This window comes from Corapipo altera, unplaced genomic scaffold (genome assembly GCF_003945725.1).
Source record: "Corapipo altera isolate COAL_440 unplaced genomic scaffold, ASM394572v1 268, whole genome shotgun sequence".
In the NCBI taxonomy this organism is placed as follows: Eukaryota; Metazoa; Chordata; class Aves; order Passeriformes; family Pipridae; genus Corapipo; species Corapipo altera.
Window position 1 is genome coordinate 8,114,337 of NW_020884901.1, and position 25,240 is coordinate 8,139,576.

At 43.6% G+C, this 25,240-nt stretch overlaps 1 protein-coding gene across 2 annotated transcripts in view; it reads right to left on the reverse strand.

Annotated features, from left to right (window-relative positions):
* Positions 1–25,240, reverse strand: part of PAPPA (pappalysin 1) — a 181,555-nt gene that overhangs the window by 113,300 nt on the left and 43,015 nt on the right. For both annotated transcript variants that reach the window (XM_027650182.1, XM_027650181.1), the window contains exons 3-6: positions 15,722–15,867; positions 10,991–11,284; positions 6,726–6,918; positions 475–596 (exon numbers count right to left, since the gene is read on the reverse strand). In XM_027650182.1, the coding sequence (XP_027505983.1) occupies positions 475–596; positions 6,726–6,918; positions 10,991–11,284; positions 15,722–15,867 (755 nt within the window). The remainder of the gene's footprint in view (positions 1–474; positions 597–6,725; positions 6,919–10,990; positions 11,285–15,721; positions 15,868–25,240) is intronic.

The following is a 25,240-nucleotide window of genomic DNA, read 5'->3' on the forward strand; positions in this document are numbered from 1 at the left end:
CATTCCTGCTGCAGAGTACTTGCCCAAAGGGCAACCTCCTTTCAGCCTGGCTGCCGCTGCAGCCCTCTGCTAATCACCACAAGCAAAGGCAGCAGAAATCAGGCCCAAATAAATAACAATTCTTCACTTTTGGAGTTGGAGTAGAGGGAGCAAACAGCTCCCCTGAGGAATCCGTCCGACAGATGTGAACAGTCAGCATTTCTTGGCACTCTGCTGCTTTGTGAAATTCATGTTCAGCTCCCGGAATTCACTTAATTCATGGGCAAGGGCAGGACCCGGGGGCCAAAGCACAGGTATTTCAGCCATGGCATTACCCCAGGGCACGGTGTTTCTCTGTGCTCTAATCTTGCCCACGTTACACGCCGGCATAATCAGTCACTCTCCCCCAGATTTTCCCACTGCCTTTGTGGCTCTCCTTTGACTTTGGCCTTTCTTGTCCCCCGCCACGTCTTTGCCCCCAGCTCTGTGACTCACCTTCTGCCTCCCGTGGGCTCCAGTGCCCCGAGGGATCGCAGGGCATGGGGGACGAGGCGCTGAAGGCGTATTGCACCAGGACTCTTCCTTCCGCACACAGATCACATGCTGATCCCACTTCTCTAGGAGGCCAGGAAAACAGGAAAACACACCAACTTAGTAACAGCTGAATGAGCTGCTTATTCAACTATATTAAAAGCAATAAGACTCAGAATTCAGGTCCACTTAACCCTCTTTTTCTCAAGGCACTGAAAAGAGTGTTTTCTGATGCTGACCTTCTGCAGATTTAAGCAAAGAGCCCTTGTAGACACCACTTGTGTGCCCTCCATCCTACACAAAATGACAGCAACCTGGGAAATCACATTCACCTATATTTTTTCTTATTTTTTTCCCCTCTGCACCGGATCAAACCCTGACAAAAGAAAATACATGCTGCTTAGTGTTTAGAGCAGAGACACTGGCCTCAGGAGATTTCAGATCTATTTCTGCTCCCATCATGGATTTATTTATTGCTTGAACTTGGAGTACTTTTAAGATTGTGAAGGCTTTGGGTATTCTGATGGTTAGAGGAAAGGGTGAAGTCCCAGGTTCTGAAACCATCAGACCGAGCTGCTCTATGAAGCACAGCTTTGCTAAGTATGCAAGAACCTGCTTTTGGAGGTGTCTCACAGCCCTGATCATTACAAGCCTGGAAAAGGGGTGGGTTATGAACATACAGAATAGAATATGGCCTTAGGTCTTTTTTTTTTTTTTTTTTTTTTTTTGCAGGGGAAACAGGGATCACAAAATTTGGAAACCTTGTTTGACCCAGAATGTGTGGCTATTCATCCCAGTAAGCTGCTTATTATTCAGAATTCATTGTTCTGCTTTAAGTAACACTTCCTGCTAAAAAGGAAAGTTAAAAATTAATTATCCTAATGATCAAACGCACCTAGGAAAGGACAAGTTTTAGGCAAACAATTTGTGTGTAACACAGTGTACTCTCTACACGACCTGAGTAAGTATGGATTGAGTCAATTACTGTGATAATTTATATCAACTATTACAATCAGCTATGCAAATTTTCGCCATCGTAACCACCACTGCATGATTTGTTTCAGCGCTGCTTTGAAGAGGTCACTGTGATCCTCAGGCAGAAGTTGTTTTGGATCCTCAGTGAGGACACCAGGACTGTAAATTCACTCTCCCAGAGCTCCCCAACTGTGCCATCGCCTTTCCCTTGGGTGGCAGGGATGGCACACACTCAGCTGGCTCCACAGCTTAGCATCTCCCATTTGTTGACAGGCATCTATTTGAAAGTCAGCTTCCTGTTGGCTTCATCAGGCAGAAGCAGGGACTGTCAGAGATGGGACTTGGAATGAAATCAGTGGTAAAACTCGTACCCATTTCAGTGTGGCCACCCCCACAAAGAGACAGCAAATGACTGTCTCAGGCAGAAAGAGATGCACCTGCTGAAAACACCTGAAGAATTAAATGTGACAATAAGGTAGAATAAAGAAGAGGGAGGCAGAAGGGTCCTCCTCTTCCTTGTATCATCTGTAACACTCTTAAAGAAAAAATTTGGGCGTGTTGTGAGCAACTTCTCTCCATGTCCCATTCACCCACCTGCACTATTGGCATGACACTGCCTCCCTATTTCATTTCCCAGCTGTCTATTTAGCAGTGGTTTAAGTGTCTAACTCAGCTTGCCTGAATAATATATGCAAAAAAAAAAAAAAAAGAAACCAGAATAATAGGTACTGAAAAATCAAGATGTAGAACTATTGTTGTGCAGTTGTTTTTCAGACACATCCACCACTAGCCAGGACAGAAGTCCCTGCAACAATAATTTTTCAGTTTCTGTACAAAGAGACTCCTGCATTAGCACTTGGTCCTGGATGAGGACAGGGCTCTGAAAGCCAAGTTTCCACAATTAGGACTGCTTTTCACTCAAATTAGCAGCTATACAATTTCATCACAGGCTGCCATGGTGGAAAAAAAGGGTAGGCTTATGGACAAACATTTCCTTTTACCAGTGAGGACTTGGAGGTAAGAGAAATCACAAGGAGCATCATGTGGGAAAGGCTATGAGCAAACTTTCTCCTTTTACTTTTCCAGTTTGGGAGCCAGACTCAACCCTGATGTAACTCCACTGGCTGAAAGGACTTACAGAGGGGATGACTCCTGGGTTAAAGTTTTTGGTCTGCAGACTCTTGCACACAAATCCTACAAACAGCCATGAATGTCAAACCTAATTATGGAATCACATTTATTGGCTTATGAAAATCTAAGCCAGATCCTTACACCTTATGCAGCCATGGACAATAAGGAAAAATGAGCATAAATTGGTTCAAAACACTATTAATTGGGAATGATAGCATATCTGCCACCTTATACACCAGGGCACATGACTCCCCAAAGTGCAGGGTAATGGAAAATCTAGACTTCTCTGTTTTCTAATAAGCCAAGTACTGGGGAAATTCCAGCTTATGAAGTTCAGAGCACAGGAGGAATTCATTCCTACAGCATGATATTTCAGTGAAGTGGATTCCAAATCTAAAGATTACTAGTGAAAAACAGACAATTTCCTTCAGGGCCAGCACCAGTTCAGTGGGCAACTCAAAACCACTAAATATCTGTCATTGCTTTGGGTAAAAAGTGCCTGTTTTTAGGCTAAATTGCAGCTGCTTACTTGAAATTCAGAATCAGTGCTCTCCCTTCTAAGGCACTGAAACTTTCCATCAAGGTTTAAGCCAGTGATTATCAAGCCCAGTCATCTCAATCTGGGACACCACACTGACCAAAATATTTGCTTGCTAAGAATGAGATAGCATCAGATTCATGGAAATTAATGCAGTCACCTCAATGAAAACTTGGAAGAGAAGATGCATTCAAAGTTTTCTGCCCAGGCAGAATTTGCTGCAGAGCCCTATGACAATAACTGTTTACATCTGCCTGTGCATATCAAACAGGAGAACAGTCAATGGATGAACACATCTAATGGATGCAGCCAGGAAATGAAGAGGCTTCTCCTTTTCTCACTTGTTTTCACTTGTTTCGTTGGCTCTGTTATTATTTTATTATTACATATTATTATATGTGTATGCAACATTTTTTCATGCTTGTTTGAAAGGGAGGATGGAGAATGGTAAATATTCCAATCCCACGTGCAATAGCTACAAGAAGAAATGCTGGTTCTTGATATATTTGGTTATTAGAGATATTTGGAAGCTCAACCAGCTGCTGGAGTTTAGGGTCAAAGCATGTTGGAAAATTTATGTGCAGGTAAATGACTCTCTTGAGTGAAAGAGCAAACATCAGTCGAACACTCTAAAGAGGTAAGGAGGGTCTGTCAGGAAGAAGATTTTACTGCTGTGCACAGCTCATGCACCTATTCTTGCCAAAATGTGAGAACACAGGATAGCCAACTCCAAATTAACAGGAATCTTGAGTTTACATTGCTCTCTGTCCCTAAATCCACATAATTAATCAATAGGACACCCTATGAGAAAAGCATCTAATGCACCTGTGGCAGAGCTGCATCTAAGTACATGGTCTTTACTTCCACACTTCCTCTCCCTTCAACCACAGACCTGTCAGGACCTCACACACAGACACAGCCAGCCCAGTGCTGCATTTTTAAACAGAAGGCTAAATTTTCTCTCCCTGACTTTCATTAGGCAGAGGTCCCTGCCTGTGCACAGCTCCAGAGAATAAAAGAGACATAAAAAGAATTTGAGTTACGCCTACAGTAGCATTGTAATTTGGATCAGGAGCGAGCTGTTGAAGCAAGACTCCTCCCCTTGCCCACCTAGAGCACTTGGGTCAGTCCTGGGCATGGAAGCTGGACCAGTTTTGGAGAAACCAGAGTGGAGGTGTGCTCCAGGACCACACCTGATGTGCTCCCACCACTGGTGCCACGGGGCACCAGGAACCCCCCCAGAACCCCTCCAGTGTTGACGTCAGGTCTTCATTAACCACTGTTTTGCACTGGAGATCTACTTATATTGGGCCACAATACTTGCTAATGTAGCCAGAGCCATTCATGCTTTGAAGGCCCTTTTACACTGTCAAAACAGCAAGGAAGGGGCCTCTGTGCATTAGAAACCAGGCCCAAGGCACTCAGCAGCTGAGTATCAGTCTTCTGTTTTTTACATGAATAGTCCCATTGAAGTGAATGAGTTTATTCATTCAAGTGAGGCAAGTAAAATTTGGGCCATGGTGTGCACTTTGTGTAAAAATATCTGCAAAGATTTACAGTATTCCCACACACAGATAAGATTATACTTGGCCAATTTTACCTCCTACTTGTCTTGCACAGTGACCCAATTTCACAAATTGATACAGGCATGTGGCTCTAACCGAGCAGAGCTGGACACAACAGTACTGGAAGTTCAGCACGTGAGCCTTTCCAGGATTAGTCACTACAATAATACTGTCATCCTTGTTTTGATTAACAGATCAAAAATCTGGGCATGTTTGAGACAGGATCATTTATATTTTTCAGTGACATTTTTAAATGGTCACGGCAACATTTCTGTTTCCATCAGCAGTGGGAATCTCATTTTAACAAGGAATTGGACTCAAAGTATTTGAGGCTGTCTCTTTAAATCTCTTCAGTAATACTGAGCACACAGATTTGAAAGCCCAAAGGAGTTTTTTTTTCCTGGAAAATCACTCTTTATTTAACATATGATAACTCTGTTATGAAATTTTAGATTTAGCAGGCTATCCACTGTGTGTTATTTAAGAAGCAAGTAACTAGAGGTTATTAAGAACATATTGATTGAGTTATAAGAAATATGTAATAAAGGCATATTTGGTTACATAACAATTAACTTTGCATCAACGTGTTTTTAAGAGGCAGATGGCATTTATTTAACACACAATAAGCATCTTCTGAAATCTAAATTAAATTGGAGAAATTTAATTTGCCTGAAAATGATTACGGGCTGAAAAATTCTGAATTAATTTTCAGAACTTCACAAAAGTCCTTTTCACAGGTCGGGAATAAAAGGATTCGGTTACAAAACTGCAATTAAAGCAAACGCTGTTCAGAGCACGAGACCTCTCTTTATCGATTCCTATTAGGGTTTGATTACCCTCCCCATATCAATCTGCAATAAAGGTGGAAAATCTCATCTGAGCAGGAAATAACAGCTCTCTGCCCTGTGGGATAAAGTGTGAGCTGGGCACTGAAATGGCCAGGGTGTCCTGGCAGTGCTGGAAGGAGTTTCATCCCTGATGGAGGCTTTCAAGGTGCTCTCCCAGCACAAAGTAGCAGTGCTGAGGCAGCTCTTTGGGTCTTAATATGCTTGTAAATTCGGCCTCCTGTGCTCTGAACTGCTGTGCTGCTGAAGGACACTCCAAGTTTGCTCTCTATAAAACAACAAAGCAGAAGGTGGAGAAGAAATGCAAACAGGGGAGGTGAGCTAATGGTAATGCGAGAAGGTCAATCATTTAGGAAGTTCTCTGCCAGGACTCCACAGCTCCAGCTGCTCATCCAAGAGCTATGTAAGAGCATTTAAGTGAACTGCCCAGTTGCTCAGCTCATCCTGGGGCAGAGCTGCTCTGGCTTTGGGCTGCAGTGTGCTGTGACTCCTGCTGTGACTCCTGCCCAGAGCCCTACATTCACCTAATTTTTAATTTCTGATATCACATATTGCATGTCTATAAGACATAAACACACATACACACCCCCTACTCTGACCTACAAGATGACACTCATGATATTCATGGGTTTGGGTCTTTGATTCTGCCTTGCACAATTCCTATCTCAGACCCACAGCTCAGGGAAGGAGGGAGCATTTGTCCCTGTCCCCAGCCCAGCCACCTCCTTGCCCTGTGAGACTCCACAGCCCACGAGCTCTGGGTTGTCACAGGAGTAGAAACAAGATCCACTTTGTCCTTGCCAAGGAAACATGCAAGAGGAGGAGGGGGAACACGCAGGCAGAGCCGAAGCCCACAGGTATTCGTGAGCAGCAATAACAGCAGGAATCACAGGGCTGGAATCTTTGATTGAAAATTCCTCCCGTAACATATGGAGAAAGAGATGCCCTTTACATGGCAAATCAATGGCCTTCAACTGAGAGCTACAGGCTGAGAAAGGAAGAGCAGACAACAGATCAATAACCTCCTCAGTATGAACCAATTTAGGAAAGAGCCTTAAGACTGAGCACAGGACATGATCAAGCTGTGATCCCGGAGCAGGGTCCCTATTTCTCCCTTTCCCATCAAATTCAGCAGGAGAGTACAGAGCAGCGAGTGATCACCTTTCAAAGAAGTGCCCGTCGATGGGTGGGAACCACTCCAGGGTGACAGAGGAGGAGGTCCGAGCCACGATCTGGGGGGCAATGGCAACAGGAGCCGGTTTCTTGGTGGGCTGCCAGCTCTGGTAGACGAGGTCCAGGTAGCAGTGCATCCTGGCCACTTGGTTGGGAGTGAAGGAGTCGGTGCAGTCATCGTCTGGAATTAAAACAGAAGCCACATCAGCCACGTGGGAGAGGAGGTGGGAGCAAGAGAATTACGACCTGGTGAACAGCAGCTTCTTGCAAGGGCTGGGATGGGCTCTCACAGCACTCAGAAGTTAATGGCCTGTGAACAAATTAGCACAGCCATCACTTGTGGAGGCAGGGAAAGGAAACAAAGGTTAAAAAGGAAAAAAAAAAAGTCGATAAACGTTCCCTCCCTCTGACCTGGGATACACCTGAAGCACCCAGAGATCATCCCTAGATGAGACAGAGACACGTGGAAGTGAAGGAACAGAAAGCCTCAGTGCAGCACCTTCTGGCCAGAACTGAGGCTACCAGTGGACCTCTGGGTTTAAAAGCATTTAAAATAATACCTCTGAGAAAGGATGAAAGGGCAAAGGATGGCTGGTGTCAGGATAATGCACTGACTGAGACTCATGCAAACTGTAGGTGACAGACTTCTTCAGATTTCTTCGATAAAAACACCACAGAACTTTAAAAATACATAATTTTGAAAGTTCTTAAATTTTCTAATGAACAAATAACAATGTTCTGAAAGATCAATTTAGAATTACAAACAATCATTACAAACACTGTTATAATGTAAATATTTGGTGCAGTTATAGAACTGAACCTGAGATTAGCTCAGTTGTTTAGACACTGTTGCTAATAATGCCAAGGTTGTGGGATAAATTCCTGTATGGGCCATTCACTTAAGAGTTGGACTTGAAGATCCTTGTGGGTCCCTTCCAACTTAGAATATTCTGTAATTCTGTGAACTTCAGTTCTATGAAGACTCTCCCCAATTACCACTATGATTCTAACCCCTTTCACAATTTTTCACTAACATTTTTTGATATTTCACATTTCTTTTTCATTCAAAATGAAGAAATAACTGCACTGGAGGATTTCCCATAAATACCCATTTCTCATTTCATCTTGTTTTCCTCAAACATGATTTGGCAACAAGAACACATCGAGTGCCCTCTGAACACCATACAGCTTTACAACTACAATGCCCCAGAGAAGCAGAATATTGTTGTTTCTCTATTGTGCAGATCACAGAGGGAATAAATACGTTGTGCAAAGTCACCCAGAAAAGCTACACTGAGGAACTTGGTGTTAGCACTTTAACCATTTCTCTGGTACTCTTCCCATCAGATGCAAAGCTCTTGAAAACACAGTGTCTCTTCACAAGGAGAGTTCCCAGCCCAGCCCACACCAGTCCCAGCTGGGACCTGTGCATGCTGCTGTGACACAAACAATGACAGCTCTGCACAGGTCAACCTCTGCACTTCTCTGGGAAGATGAAGGTCACCAAAAGCTGCTCAGAGACATCAGAGGTTCAATATTGCAACACCATCACTGGATGCTCTGATGTTCTCAAGTCTGTGTGGTACTCCAGAGCAACAAAAATAACATGAATTTGTTCTAAAGAGAAGTGTGTGTTTGCTGGGTAATTTAAAACCTCACCACATCTTCCCAGAGATGCCAGGAAAAGGAGACAGCTCCGGTTGGGATCCTGCCCCAAAAGCAGCCCCCACCCACAGTGAGGACACACCAGTTCACATGTTCTCCTTCATCTCTCCCAGTTCCACTGAGCAGGGACCCTCCTCTGATCACACAGACACCACCTGCTTGATAATATCTCCAAATCCCTGTGGGTATGCAAAAAGCTGCTTTAATATGACACCTCTGGATTTCCTCAATAATTATCAATGGTCTGCCCCTGAGAGCGCTGTAAAAGCCATAAATATTCTTCACGGAAGCACAGAAGGGGACAAAGGCCCTTAATAGCCATCATAAAGGAACAATAAAATATATATAGGACAAAGCAGTGAAACAATGGCACAGCAGAAAGATGACCTGCATTCTCAATGTGTTTAAACATCAGCACAGGCTGTGTCCTGGGGGTGGGGAAGGGAGGAGAGGAGAGGGAGAAAGGTGTTTCACTCGATATCAAGAAAGGCTCCAGATCCTCAGATAAAGTAATAATTAGAGAAATTCAGTACTTCGCTGGGATGATTATTCCAACAGAATTCAGAGGCAGAATCCCTAATGATTTCATGACAACTTGTTTAAAATACCAACTTATCTTTTATTTGGGAACAGCACGGATATTTGGACTTGTAAAAACAATTTACAAGTCCTGTTTCTCACAGTACTTAATCTTCTGGACATCGTAACTTGTTATTCCAGGGAAATAAAAGTTACCCATTAAGTCAGTGCTTTGCTCAGAGCTGGGGGTAACTGGACAGATGGATGTTAGACAGGGACAGGCAGACAAACACAAGATGACCAAGGTGTACATGAGCAGCAAAATAGAAAGGAAAGAAAGACAGTTCTTAGAGCTGCATGACCTCAACCTACATGTTTCAAAGGTATTTCCACAGCAATCTGATATCCTGATATATTTTACTCCACTGGCAACAACAGAAAAGCAAACAGATTCATGCATGAGCTCTAGAGATATCTATCATGTCACTTCACTTAATTTTTCAAGGGAAAAAAAAAAAAAGGTTTCAGCTCAGAACACCAGCACACATGGAGCTCCCAGGAGCAGACAGGTATCTCTGTGGTCTGCCTCCTGCTCAGCTTCTGAGTCAACTGGCAAGTTCTCTTTGGAAGGAGAGAGCTCAGTGTTTGGAACAGCACACCCCACCCCTTGGCACATCCACACAGAACGTTGGGTGGATTTTGTCATCTGAAGAGGCCCTGACTTATCTGTGTGATGCTACAGGAGGCTGTACCAGGCAGTCAGGCTCCCTGCCCTACCACAGGCACCGCAGCTGAGGAGCTGACTCAGTGTGTTTTGTCCCTGAAAATACCCTCTAAACAAATAGAAAAATAAAGAGAAAGCTAAGCATCACTTTTAGCTGGTGCCACAAAGGGCATAAAAGCATTTCTGTTATAAATCATTTCAATTCGTGCCCCAGATGACATTAAACACTTTGCTTCTCTACAGTTTTATTACAGAATAAGCACTCCTGTGACCTTTTGAGTGGGCAATCTGTGTTTTTGCCTGGAGTATAAAGGTGCCCTTCAGTGTCTGTAAGTACAGACAACACTTAAAATGTTGTTGATGCTGTCAGCTCGCTGTCACAGACCTTCACCACAGCGAGGCTGTGACTCAAAATAAAGGGAAATACGAGTCAAGGTATCCCCTGTTCTTTCTGGGAAATAACAGAGGATTCCTGAACTCCCCTTGAACTTCCAGGGGTGCAGCAAGGACCCCACCTCAGCCCCATCTGATGAGTCAGGGTCACAGGAGCTCATGCCCTCCTTGTGTTACACTCTGTTGTGAGGTGTGCCAGGAGCTGGCACACTGCTGTGCCTGCAGACACCTGCACAGCACAACCACATCAGCTTAAGGGGGTTGTTCTTGTTGGAGGGGTGGCTTTACCACATTTATACAGAGCCCCTGTAGTTGCATTCCCAGCAAAAACCACCACAGCACACTGGTAGTCCTGGACCAGGCAGAATCCCACTCTTCACACCCTAATGATGAAACTCAGAACTGAGTGATTCTGATTGAACAACAATGACTCCAAATCAAACCTAAACATGGCATTTCAACAGGCACCTGGAGGCACGAGCAGTGTCACATTAGTTGTCCATCTATCACAGGTTTATCCTACAGCCTTGGTGGTATCAATATTCATCTGACACTCAATATCTCCTTGGGAGAGGATAAACAATCTCTGAAGTTGGATTTTTCAGGGAAGACCTCATAGATCAGGCATCCAGACCCCAGGGAAATAGAGTGTCAGATTTGCTGTAGAGCCTTTAGAAGCTGTTTTCTTAATGCTTATCTCATTTTCTTCCCTCCCCCAAACCTTCTGCCTGGTCTTCACCTGAAATGACATGAAGTTGGGGAAAACTGGGAAAAAAGAAAAGGAGAACTGGAAGGGATTCCTGAGGCCATCCAGCCTGGTCCTAGACCTATGGACACCCATGTGAGCATAAAGCCCCACCTGAAATGACTGCAGAAATCAGAGGAAATACTGCAGCTCTTTGTTCTTGCCCAACCACAGACCCCTCCCAAAAAACCAGGGAACCCCCCGTACCTGCGTAGCTCATGAAGTTACTGAAGGGCGTGTTTAGGAAACTGTGAAAGCCACAGGTGTCATTGCCAGGCCCGGGATCCCCACACAGCTTGTGCTTGGGAGCAGGGTTGGTGTCACTGCACAGGTCCCCAGTCTCGAAGGAGGGCTCAGTTTCCATGCACGGGTCGCTGCAGGAGAGGATCTCTGAGATTCCCCGGAAGACGTGATAGAGCCCCAGGCTGTGCCCGATTTCGTGGATCATCGTGTGAGTGTGGCCAGGGATTCCATAGAAGGAGGGATTCAGCACAATGCCACCTGCAAGGGGAAAAGAGAACAGCTTCTTAGGTTTGCCTTGTCTCCCTTGCAACAGCAAGAGAAAGGGAAAGGAACAATTCCAGGGGCAGATCCCCTGGCAGTTCATCGGGTCCTCTGTAGCACAGACAACCTTTTGCACACAAAGGTTTAATCTCACCCTTAAGCTGCTGCTCTAAGGATGAGGATTCATGGGACAAAGCCCAGTGTCCTAAACTGAAAACACAGTGACAATCAGGTCTTTCAACTGAATATTCTCAGTTTGGGTTTTTGTTAACTTCGAGGGAAATCCTGCATGAAATTACTCCCTACTGTGCCATTTCAAATAATTTCATGTGCTTAAAGAATGCAATTCTGCTCAGATAAGTGTAAGCAATGTGTTTGATACCAGGAGTCAAACAAAACATACCTGGAGCACTCTGTATATTATTCCACAGGGTAAAGATACAAGAGAAACCTCTAAATGTCTGAAACACCCTGGAAATTGCAGAAGTTTGCACCAATATTTGCAAACTAATAGCTGGACAAAGACAACAGAGTGAAACAAGGGCTGGGACAGTTTTTGCAGGGTGTTGTGTAGACAGCTCTAAATTAACTATCAGAAACACACTCTGCTCAGATACTCAGGAAAGCCTGGTTTGATCTGAGCTGAACAGTCCCCTGATGAATATGCATAAGTCTAATGTGTCAAAAAATATGAAATCCTGAAATGTGATAATTCTGAAAGAACTGCATGGTTGTTAAATGTTTGCAAAGAAAAATAACAGTGGTTGTTTTGTTGTATGAATTATGGGATGTGTAACTAAGCAAATGGTAAATTAGTGAGGCTCTACAGTATACTGAATTAATCATGTGAATTATACTTTTAGCTCAGTTAGCTCTACCTTTGGATTTAAGATACATTTAATTTTTTCTTTATTTAGCTTTTTGACCTCAACTTTTTCAAGCCTTTTATTTAAAACTGTTGCCTACCACGAGAAGAGGAGATTGTTTTGTAGAAGTTATAGTGGGATATAAATCCTGGGCATGGTACACTACTAATTTAGTGACAATGATGAGAGAAAAGGTTTTGGCAGGAAGAACTTTATCCGTGACTGTAGTGCAGGGAAGATGAGATCACCCAGCTCCGATGCACCATAGACTCTTCATTCTCATCTGCTTGGAGACTTGGTTGTAATAACCGTGAAATTAGAGGAAAATAAGACCATGGAGATCCAAAAAAGTCATCTAAATTCCACTCTCTAACAACACAGGACCAATTAGGTCTATAGGATCCCTCACACACGCTGGCCTAACGCCTCTTTACAACCCCTGACTGCCCCAGCAATCAGTGTCAGCACTCAATATCCTTATGGCTGCAAGGATTTAACTCACATCTAATCTGAACTGATTTTTTGGCAGTTTAAGTTCATGACTTCAAGTCCTGCCTCGCACGGATATGAAGAACAGAAGATTCTCCTCCTCTTTCATCAGCTTTTATGAGATTGTCATCGCCCCCACTTTAGGCTCTTTTCCTTCAATCTGAATAAGTGTAATCCCTTCAACCTTCCCTTGTAGCTCAACCCTGTTTCCCAGACCTCCCTGACTGGTCCCCCTTTGATTTTCCCAGTTGTTTCATGTTTTCCTCCAAGAAGAGTGTCCAAACACAAACACTACTCCAGATGAAATTTTTATCAGTGCTGAAGTGAGAGGAAGGAGCAATTTGGATGTCCTGAAGGAACACACATGTGTATTTATGTGCAAGAGAGAAAATATTTCCCCTTTGAGCACAGGCACATGGCAGATGTGAATCCCATGGGCATGTACAAATAAGCAATATATAGTATTAAAAAAAACCCCAAAACAAACAAGAAAATTTAAATATGTACAAAAAAAGAGTGAATAAAACCTATCATGCTGCAACATCATGTCTATTATGCCACATGTAGTGTCTGCACATCCTTTTCACAGCACTGAACTTCTCCTTCCACTAGTTCTCCATATTCCCAATTAAACCTACCCACAATATTCCCATGTTCCTTGCATCCCTCTCTCTCCCTTTATATAACACATGATCTAATTCTCTACCTAGGTGGAACCATTTACACCCAGAGAGCACCCTGGCATATTTTGTGGGGGTCTCTATCCCAAAGATAATTCCAGAGTTAGTTTCCCAGCGGCAGGAGTATTGGTGAAATTCCAGTAGGATGTGCCTTTAATAAAGGCTGGGGAAATTGTTCTGGCATTGGAGAACCCTGAGGCAGCTGGAGAGGGAGATTTTATTTTTGCCTTTGTTGAAAATTTATATTTTTCACAGCTGTCAAGAATCTAAATCAATTGCAGTTTTACAGAAAAGATAAACTCCCTCACCCAGACAATCTCTATCCCAGCCTTTAGATCTGCACCACAGGACATATTTCATATTTTTTATTAAGTACATATTGGATTTATAGAAGAGAGTAAAAAAGATTAAAGATGAATTCTTACAAACCAAGCACAGGTCTGGGAGGGCTATTATGACAGGAAATTATGAGAATTTTTTTTTTTTTTACTTTGTTTGTTTGGTTGGTTGGTTGTTTTTGGTTGTTTTTTTTTCCCACGGCAAGTCAGCTTAAATCTGTTGTCTAATTTTTTTTCTCGTGAGATTTCTGTTTTATTTTTTTTTTTTTTGGTCAATGAACTCTGTCAATACACTGTAGGAGCTGAATTTAAATTGTTTTGCTGGGGCATGATGTTGACAATTAGCTTAACGAAGTGACAGAAGAACTCATCAGGGCTTTGGGCGAGCCCCAGCCCTCTTGCAGGAGGTTCTTCTTGGAGCTCTGGAGCTCTTCCCTTGTTCTCTCCTCCCTCCCACGGCAACACCAAGGGAAGCTGTGAAAATACTCATTTAGGGAAGGATCAGCTCTATTGCAGCCATATTCCACTTTGGGCTAATGTTTCCCACCAGCAACCCACACTGTTGCACAACCAGAAGCAGAGTTACTGTGGGGCTTAGTGCTGGAGCAGGGGGTTGTGGTGCTCCCAAGTGGCAGAAATCACATCACTGTGGGTGCTGGGCAAGGCTGGGGTTAAGATCTATCTTTGGTTTTGCCAGATGTTGCCTTGGGGAGTCATCACTGGTGGGCATTTACAGAACCTTCTGGTTTGGGTGCTGGCAGCAGGAGCCCATGGAGATGGGGCTGTAGGCAAGGCAGAGTGGAAGTGGCTTCACTTCCAGCTGAGCTCAGCAGGAGACTGGATGTGTGTCCTTGCCAGGCCTTGGGAAGGGAAGTTTGCTCACACTTCTTCCAGAGCAGCTGCAGAGCTGGATGTTGTAATAAAACATTGACTAACTGAAGGAAGGCAGCCAGTTCCAACTGCTTGGTCTGACCATGGAGCCTCTCTCTGCTATAAAGACTATAAAGACATGTTAGCATCCAGGTTTTGGGGTATTTCTGAGCATGGAAAAGCCTCCCTGACTGATGGCTACAGCTCAACTCTCATTGTATGTTTTAGGATAATAAACACTGTATTTTGCTCTCCTCATTTAGGTGTATATTCATCATATCTTCTTTCACTTAGCTCAACATGGGGTTGGGTAGTATAAAAACTGGCTGAAACAGCCTTTCACAAAGAGATAAATTGGCTGAAACTGGACTTCTCTTCCAGTCTAGGAAGGTTTGGAAAAGCTGGAGAAATATCTAGAAAACCCCTGAGAATCCCTGCTCACGGGAGGCAACCAGATCAGGTTTGCAGCCCCAGGGGGGTCTGTGCAGTTAAGAGAAGCACACACAGACTCAGTCAGTGCCTTTTGAGGCTCATCTGACATTTTGCAAGGAACATGGGTCCAGTGGCACTGCAGGTGGCAGTGAGTCATTGGGGAGGCTGAGGAGCTTTGTCTGGATCCCCGGGTTCCAGCAGCCACACTCAGCAACCTGGTTATGAAACACTCAGGGCAGTCTGCAGGGTAGTGAACTCCTTCCAGTTCCACTCAAATGAACATTAGAAATACAGCCTCTCAGCAGTTTGCTCTTTTGCACATTGGTGGAGGAAAAATAGCAGCAGATTTTAACAACAGTTTGTGAGGAAAGTTAATTGAATACTTAGTAATGAGCTAAGGATCAGAACGTGACAGGCTGAGGTTAAAGATTCACCTCTGTCTGGCATCCCCACACCTATCCCCCAATCCTCTTTGCAAACTGCTCCCATGGAGTGAATGCCCTGTAAAGTAGCTTCACTTAAAAGGTGAAATACTTTCAGCTTGACATCATCTACAAATACCATAATATGCTTTGGGTTTATAACCTAATATTTTCCTGGTTGTGAGCCAGTATCTGGGAATCGTGAAATACTTTTTTTCCCCTGACTATATATTAGAGGAATGATAAGAAATCAGAACAGAGCTTAACACATATTTGTCTTTCCTTCTTAGTGCCTCAAAAGAATGCTTTATGAAGAAGAAACATCTTTATCACTCACCTAGATGCATCAAGGCTTCTTTGTCCCAGGGCCAAGTTGCCACTCCAGCCAGCTCCTCCTCAGAGGAATTGGCAAAGAAGATGTTGAGGTGTGTGGATCCATCCAGTTTGAGTATGTTCTTTAGTTCATTGACATCTAAGTATGCCCTGTAGAAAAAGAAAAGCACTTTTTTTCCTAAAGGTGACACAAAAGCAACAAAATATTGGAGAAGTGCTGCAATCCAGGCAAAGATCTTATAATATCCTGGGTATCAATCACCTGAAATGTTTTAATAACCCCCTCCCAAACTTCAATTACTTTGCATTCATATAGTGAATCTCATCTAACACTTCAGGCCATTGATTAACTAAGGCCACAAAATCCAAGGTAAATACATAAAGCTGTCCACATTCTCAAGATAAGTCTAGGAATCTATTTATTATGAATGTAATTAACCAAGTATTATGGTCACTAAATCTTTTTACACCAGCAGTTACCTTGCACATTTCCTCTAAGCTGTTTGTTATTGTTACCTCTAATTTTCCTTCACAATAACAAGTTTCCAATCCTCGGGCTGACACAAAAACTAACTCCTTTAGCACCAATGGCAGTCACTTGTGCTGAGATGGACATGGTCTAACCCTGACATCCCAGGGATGGCTGGGAATTGCTATTTCCAGCCAGCACAGTTGTGCCAAGAGGTTTCCTGGCAAGAGGAATGAGACTGTACCATGACATAAAGGTCCCCCCAAGGCGAGTAGCATTTCTTCTTCGCTTTTTGGGATGCCTGGAGGTTACAGAGCAATCTGCTTGCAGGCAAACAAAGCAAATCCCTTAATCTTGACGCCTGTTGGAAGCCCTTTTTTCACTCCTTTAAAGGAGTAGACTTTGTCAATATAGGAATAGAGGAGCTACTTGCTGATACACAGGCCATGGTGTGACACTGCTTTCAGCGGCCCCACGATGGCCCAACTCACAGCAAAGCTGGAGAAAGCAAAATGTAAGAGTAAACCCAATGGTTCTGTGTTTCTAGCTCACGCTGCCTTTTGATATGAAGTGCTGTGATAACAGAAAAACTAAAAGAGGATTACCTTGTTCTATGTTCAGGTGGAAACAACAGAAAGAGATCACGCTGAGCCAAGCACAGATGACTAGCTCATAAGGAAAGGACACCACTATGGCATTGAGCAGGTTGGTTCCTGCTTCCCCAAGTCCCCCTTTCTGTTTGTGTGTGGTGTGTGTGGGGCTCACACAGCTCTCGCAAGCCACACACACTCACAAGCACCAACCAGGGTTCCCTGCATACTTTACAAGGCTTTTGTTCCCAGAAGGGTGAAGAAAAAATAGGGGAGTTGGCTCAGCATCAAGATCTTTCTGTCCTTCCCTGGAGGACTCCCCAATGGAAAACACATTCATATTTCCACAATAGCTTCCCTTGCCACTTGCTGAAGTCATTGCCTCCAAAATAGATCATGGCTGGGTGTCCCCAGGCCCTCGCTGACTCATGGAGGAAGACGTGCTCTTTGGGGACACCAGTGGAAGGGGATGTTTCCATTCCATACAATGTTTATCTTACAAGCCAATGCGGGTGACATTTTGAAGGACAGGTCAGCACTGTGACCCTTTACACATTTCTCATCTCTTCAATGTTCCCAACACATCTATGGAAAACACACAGACCTTCCCCTCAGCTCCTCAAACGTGTCCTGCATGAATCTGCACAATGCCCTGAAACTCTGCACCATCTACTTCCAGGATCTTCTTGGTGCCTTTGAAAACATCTTCACCAAACATGGGCTTAGACACATCCACGAGCAATAGTTTGAAATTATGTTGGAAAGCATCTCCAGATGTCAAAGCAAGGGCACTGGGGGAATCCATGCCAGGGGGTGCATGCACGGGAAGGCGACAGTGTGTACACCTGCACCCATGGCAGCATCAGTGAAAGACAGTGAGCAGAAGCCTAAGAGAGGATGTGGGAGTGATGTGGGAAGAGAGAGAAGTGCAGAAACAGAAGCACTGAGTGTGTCTGAGTAGAACAACGTTTGTGTGTTTGTATCTCAGTGGGAAGGAAAGTCCTGCTGCCCGTGCTGAGACGGCGGCTGTTGACTCTGGATGCAGATGCTTTATGTGTATGCACAAATCCCTGCAGGAGTAACTATAACCCAACTCCCCTCCTGAGATTACCATTTTTATCCTCACTCATTCAAATAATCTAAACTAATATTTCTTTATTCTCAGCTGTCTCTTTGCTTATCATTTACACAATCCTATCCCCATTTATCTCAGTGCACAGTCACAATGACTCTCCCTCTTGCAGACAGCCCGTGTGCTTCAACACCTAGGGCCGTTTTGTACATGGATTATTGCAGCAGAAAACATCCAGAGCAGACAGCATTTAACTCATTAGCCACTGATGTCAATGCTTCACTGAGACTGGACTCAAGCCTTATGTAAATCCACCATACTAAGTCCTGGACTTGGGTTTATAGCATTTCTCTGACCACTACTTCTCTGCCAGTCAGGGGAAGGCTGTAAGTGAACAGAATATATTCAAGGGGTGGAAGAACAGAATGCTAAGAGGATTTTTAGCAAAGGATCTGCACGGGAGTAGGTGTAAATAGATCACGTTTGGAAGGAAGCAAATGCAAACCCCTTTGTAAAAGCAGTCAGCAACCCCTAACACGTAAACATGCTCAAGCCCTTAGCTCAGGCAAATCCCTTGTAAGTGTGTGAACATGTGCCTGCATGTACAGGAACTGAGGTGTGAGTGTGTAAGTGAGGGCTTGGATTGTGCACACACACGAGGCAGCCAAGAGCATGTAAGGAACCAGCGTGCGTGTGTGTAAGATAAAAACACGAGCTGGAATTCCATCCTCTCCTTCCTCCCCATGTTTCTAATAACCTCCCATCCCTATCCATCATCACCACATTCCTACACTCAAGGAGGTATAAATTAACTACTTTTGCAGTTCATGTCCAACTCTGTAGCCGCAGGCAGCAGACCCAACAGTTACCAGGTCAAAATAGTTTTCAGTTATTGCTTTGGACTGGGCTGACTCCCCCCTGCTGCCTCGGCTGCTTTGTTATCAGCCCAGACTATCTGACCCAACGCAATCTGTGAGCGCTGCTTACACTTCTCAAGGTTATGTGGGTCCCCTGATAGAGGACATAATGTCTGTCACATGGGCTCGTGCCAAAGGGAGCCAAGGAGCCCAGCCTTTCCAGCACTGCCAAACTCGCATTTCAAAGACATGAGTGCAGTCTTGGAAAGGGATCAAAGCCCTTCCAACTGTCATTAGAATATTTCCTTTATGCATCTCTCCGTGAGTGCCAGCAACATATTTCATAAAATTCATTGGCTCGAGATGGTACCTCCAATATAAACCTGAATGGGGGAACTGTCAGGGCAAGTCTATGTGGAAAACAAAACAAAACCCAAAGCACAACAAAACACGTGTAATTCCTGTAATGGAAAAAACATACGATGCTGTGAGCGTGCCTTGCTCCAGAAAGCCTAATGAGCCTATTAGTGCATCATAAAAGGTCTCCTTTGCTGGAATCTGTTTTAGACATAGAAATTCTATGGGCTGTTTAAGGCCATTTGGGACACCAAATCATATGAGGGAATGTGCACATTCCCACACAGATCTTTTCATCGACTTATTTGTAGCTTTGGTTTGCTTTTTTTTCATCCACTGCAGTGTAAATAGCCCTCTGAAACTGTTCTGTGCAGCAGCTTACTCTTATCCAGCAAACCCCAGCCCTCAATCAGTGATTGTGTCCCACACAGTGCTCCAGTTTCAGTCTAATGGAGTCCTTAGCTCATCCAGCAGCATCTCTCCGTGGCCCTACCCACCCCATCAGTCACACCAGCCATTATCCTTGTGCCTGGCTCATCTGTCAAACCCATTTCCTGTCCATTTGGGATGTGACTGGTCCCCAGGCAACGAGGTGAAACCTGTGACCAACAGCCCCACCTGCCCATGGGGGCCACTGTAAGGAGCTCCCTTTGCTGCACCTCAGCTCCAAAGCCAAACTCAGCCACCAATCTCTGCTCTGAGCTACAAACACATTTGGCAATGGCTTTTAAACTCAGTTCTAGTCATATTAAATCTGCCCTTGGTGACTAGAGTCGAGTACTTTTGTTACTGAGTTGAAAACTCTTCCTCCTTCTTTTCTTTGAGGTCAGAAAGTGGCTTCCCATCTTTCCCTGAAGTGACTGGGGTGCAGCCTCTTGCACGAGTGGTTGTTTTTGCAAGGAACACAGAGCCTTCCAGCCCTTATTGTTAGGAAACAGTTTTCTACTGTTTGCTCTGAGTTATTCTCTATTTGACTTTGTTTCTTTTTTTTTCTTTCAAAGACAAGTATCCCTTTACAGCAAGAAAACAAACAGGGTGCTTAAGGGATTATTTACAAGACCCCACCTAAATACAGATTAGGAACTTTGCTCTCTGCTCATTATGCTGTATGATCTCCAACTGCCTGATGAGTCTGTTAGGAATAGAAGGTACTACATTTCATCCTTAAAAAAATCCAAACAACAACAACAACCAAACCCAAGAGCATCTCCTGAACTGGGAAGTCAGCCCCAAAATATCTCAATTTTCAATGTTGACACACAATGTCCTACCCTTTACCTACTGTGTTAAGCATATGGCAGGACAGGGTAAATCTGCTGGAATCATAGGGATTTAGTGCATCACTCTTCTTCCCAAGACTCCTTGTTTCTGCTCTCACAAGAGCTGTCAGACCAGCCTAAACCACGGTGCAATCTAGCAGACAAGCAAAAAGCTTTTTGGGACAGCCTTGAAACACTTTGCCAGCAACCTGTGACAAATCCAGGTGTGATTCTCAACATGGTGTGGCTGCAGGTTTGGATGTTCTTCCCTTTGCCCCTCCAGCTCTCATCCTGGACCCCAGGATTGACACTAATTCCTTAGAGGAGCAAAGAGCACAGCAGTCAGTGTGTGGACAGGCACCCACCAAGTGTCTGTCCTGGTTGTCCCAGAAACACAGAGGGTCCAAGATTTTAGGGTGCAGTGTCCACACAGAGATTTTCAGTGTCTGCAGTGAACAGCAAGAATGGCTCTGAGATAAATTATGTTTTTCCTGAAGATAATGGCAAGAGCCACGACTGCAGCAGCACTGAAAGCTGACCTTGAAATGGGGCCATTTGGCAGATGTGCACAAGTGTAATTTAGCTTTTCCCCCTGTGACTTCTCAGTCTTGGGTGGTTAGACATGGAACTCTCCTTTTGGAGATGCAGTGTTGGTGCCAGTGTATAATGTGCCTTTTGCCTTCTGTCAGAGAGTCACAGAAAAACAAGTCTGGAAAGGATGTGCAGAGACCACCCCTGCCAGCCCTGCACCCCAGGGCTGAGGCATCTCTCTGTGTTACACCAAGCCAATTTTTATGTAGCTCACCCTTAAGACCACACATGACAGGGACTCTGCCACTGCCCCACCAACCTGCAGCCCATGTTTCAATTCCTTTATGGTCAGGAAGCTTTTTTCTCAAGGTCTACATACATATAGATGTGTGTGACTGTGCCATTCCCCACAGACAGGAAGATTAGATTCCCTTCTGCTCTACCAAACCTGTTGCTTATTTGAAAGCTTATTATATCGCCTGTAAAACATCTAATTTTTAGGCTAAGCCCACCTTATTTCCCCAGCCTCTCCCACTGCTTTTATTTTTTTAATTCTTTTTTATTTTATTTTTTAAGACCTCAAAAAGGACCACAGCCCTCAAGCTGAGAGCTTATCAGTGCCATGTAACTGCCACGTTTGTCCTGTCTGTCACCTCCAACCTCACATAAAGACACGGCAGAGATTTCAGACCTCCAAACATTTCAAACACTTATTTATTTTTTTTTAATCCTAAAGTGTTACAGGTCTATTAAAAACCTGTACAAAATGGGAAAAAAAAAAAAAGACAACCTACGAGTCCTCTTTAGCAGAGGACCTGCGATAAAATTTTTGTCTGACCTGATGTTAAAGATCTGTTTTTGCAGGCAAATTCAATTTTGCTTCTCATTTCAGACAGATTACCATAAATCATGTGCAGCAGGAAGTGTGCCTCATCTACATTTAGTTTAGTGTTAATTTAAGACACTGCTGTAAGTGTAGTAAAAGTCATGGTAATTTATTGATAAAGGTATAAATCTTTCAGTGATTGGGACAGAGCCTGAAATGAAGTGGAGCCAGAACATTACAAGTGAAAGGCTTCAGGTCCCAGTTTAGATCCAGATCCTGCCTGTGTTCACACTGAAATCCAAGTGTGGAACTGTAATTCCAACTGCATCCAAACCAGGCAGTCACTGGGTCATGTCCACAAGCATAAATTACAGGCACTGTCAGCACATGCAGGCTTGGCAGCTTTCAAAGAGTTTTGGTTTATCCACTGTAGCAAAATGTCCTCTCCAGCCCCCAAACCTGATCTCCCGTTACAAGAAAGGAGAAAGGTTTTGGCCAAAAAAAAAACAAAAAAAACCCTATAAGGATCCAAGAAAAGCCACTTAAGATAATTGTTCAAATATAAATCTAGCTCCTTGGGTAGGTTTGGTAGCCTGTGCTGAACTCTGTGACACTGCTAATGCACCAGGTGAGCTGGTTAAAGATGAACAAGGGGTTTTTTCCAACAGTGACAGAATCTACAGTCAAGACTGACCCTAAGCAACACATCCGACAAAATGAAAGGCTACATGGCTACAAAATGGTATTCAATGATCCCAGGCTGCCCTTTTCCAAACTGAATTAATTCTACCATTCTACTCAAGCTTTACTCATCCTATTAAATAATATTTTTAAAAAATATAGAAGAAATTAAGAGTTTTACTGTGCAAAATATGGGAAACCTTTGGGTCTGGGCTTTCTTTATCCTGCAACAGAAACTGAGAGCACCTCCTTGCTCAAAAGCAGGGAAATTTTAGAACTATTCAGTTATCAATTTCATTCCATTTGCTTTGAAACACTGGGTTAAACACATTTCTACTGTAACATTTTGCTCTATAAATCTCTAGACCTGAAAGGAAAAAAAAAAAAAAATAAACCACCCCATACACAAAGGAAATTATTTGCTACTAAGTTCTAAAATTCAGTATTATCATCTATAGAACCCTAATGGTACAACCCTACTCAGCCCTATCTGACCTTGACGTAAAAGACTTCCAATAAATGATACAGTTTTATTCCATGCAATCACTTAACTTATGGATGTTGTGGATGCAAACTCTAAACAGGCTGAACCACAGCAACAGGTTGGGATACATTTGATGCCTGGACTGCTCCAAACTTAGTGCTGGGTCCTCTCCTGGTTCGGTTCCTGTGAGCCTGAACTTTGAGCCAACCTCTGCTCTCACTGGGCTGCACACAAGCCTCAGCACTGCCTGTGATGTATTTGCTCCAGTGTAAATCTAGAGTTAGTCAGAGCAAAATTTGATTCTCAAAGTGCAGTTTCAGGTTCAAATCCAAAATCTCAAAGGAAACCTCAAGTTGAAACGACCAATTTTTGCCCAATTTCTGGCCAACTTGCTTTTCTAAGGAGGGAGGCGGGTTTCCTCAGATCTCCACACGGATTCTCTCAAAGGTTTGGAAATCCTTGCCAAATCCTTCACAAACCTGGGCTCAGATTCAGAAATACAGTGAAAACAGATTTTTTTTTTCCTTTTTTTTTTTTTCCTCCCCCCGGCACTTTTGCTGCTGGTTCTGGCCAGGATAAAAAAGAGCAGAGGCTCGGGGAAAAAAAAAAAGATGATGCAAAAATTTTCAAATGTCAAACATGTTCTGTCTGAGCTCTGGGCAAAAAGTTGAGGTGGCTGTTCACGTACACAACATTATTTGTTTCCTCTCTTTATCCATCCAGCCTTTACTGCTCACTTCTCATATCCCACTTTATAAAACCTTTTTGTAGGTTTAGAGACAGTTGCAGTGTTACAGACCATAAATATCTGATCCCTGAACCTTCTGCCTTTGCAGGGTCCATGTCCAAGAGTGAAGCAACATTTGAGTTCACTCGTGCAGCAAGAACTGAAAAGTCCCATTTCTTTGCATGACCATAAAAAATTATTGAGCTACACAGAACTACATAATATACTACAGAAAATAACCAACTGCACAGAACCAGGCAAAGATATGCTGGCTGGCCAGCTCTCTGGAATTAAAAAGAAAACAAAGGGAAAGCCTTGGCAAAGAGAATTGTGATCTTACTGTACAATTAACTTCTGAGACAGTGAGTAGGATTAAAGGATGGAACATTTCAAGATGCATCTCTTTAAAATAGCAAAGCACTATGAAGTGTACATGCACAGTTCACAGACCTTTGAAATCAGCAACACTGGCAGGTTTATTTGTTTTGATTGTCTCTTTTTCTTTCTTTTACTACTTCGGGATTTTTTCCCTCTCCTTTTCAAGACTAGAGCCAAATGACCCATGAGAAATGTACTGTAATTTGCCTCTTATCTATCCCTCATCTCCATCTGATATTCCCTCCGCCCTGGTTACCCTGATGTTTTTCCAGACTCTTTCAGGCTGAAGCATTGTAACAAGGAGAAAAGTCAAATGATAAAGAAAGAAGTGGTGTAAGGATATTTGCAGGAGCCCGTTCTGTTAAAAGAGATTTCCTTTGCCACTTTGTGAAATACTTTTTTGGCTGCAACAAACCTCATTCATGTAAATGGGAGAGTTTAAACCCATATAGGAAGGTGTATATATATGTATATGTATATATACACATTTTAGGCTATTTTAACCATCGGTTATACTGCTTGGCACTTACAGAGTGCTTCCCCTCTGGGCCTCAAAATACTTCCTAAACATGAAGAGAGACATTCCACTCTGGTCAAAGCCCTGACACCAGCCCCTGAACTGCTCCAAACCCCATCCACCCACTGAAGTGAGACTGAATCAGGACAAGACCCCTTGTGCTGGGCCTCCCCTCTAGAAATTTTACCATGTCTGAAGAAGTCATGGAATAGGCCAACAGAATATTTTTCCTTGTCTTCTGAATGAGAAAACTGAGATCAAGATAATAATTTCTTCACAGTAACACAGTCATTCAGAGTGACAGTGAGGATCAGCCACTCGCTCTCTTGAGCCTGCGTTTTCTGATAACATGGATCATCCTTCCATTAAATAAGTGGTGTCTTGTGTTGCTGATCCTTGAAGTTTTCTGCTGGTGGCCACTAATCATATTTTACAAGCCTTCTCTGATCTTTTATAGTCTTTGACTTGTATTTTACAATCTCCAAAGAAGTCCTGGAGGCCGGTTGCTCCACAGATGGAACATCAGAGCTCCCTGTTACGAACTGGTCCTTCCTGAATCCCTCAACTTCACCTTTTCTGATGACATTGTAGCACATTAACTTCATAAACAGATAGTCTTGTGGAAACAGGACTCTGCTTTCAAGGAGGGAGCACCCACCGTCCAAATAAGATTTGGTGTTTACACACCACCTCTCACCCCAAAGCTTCCAAGAACAACCAACACATACAGGCACAGTAACACTGCACAACAGGTCAAGTAAAGGACAGTTTGGTT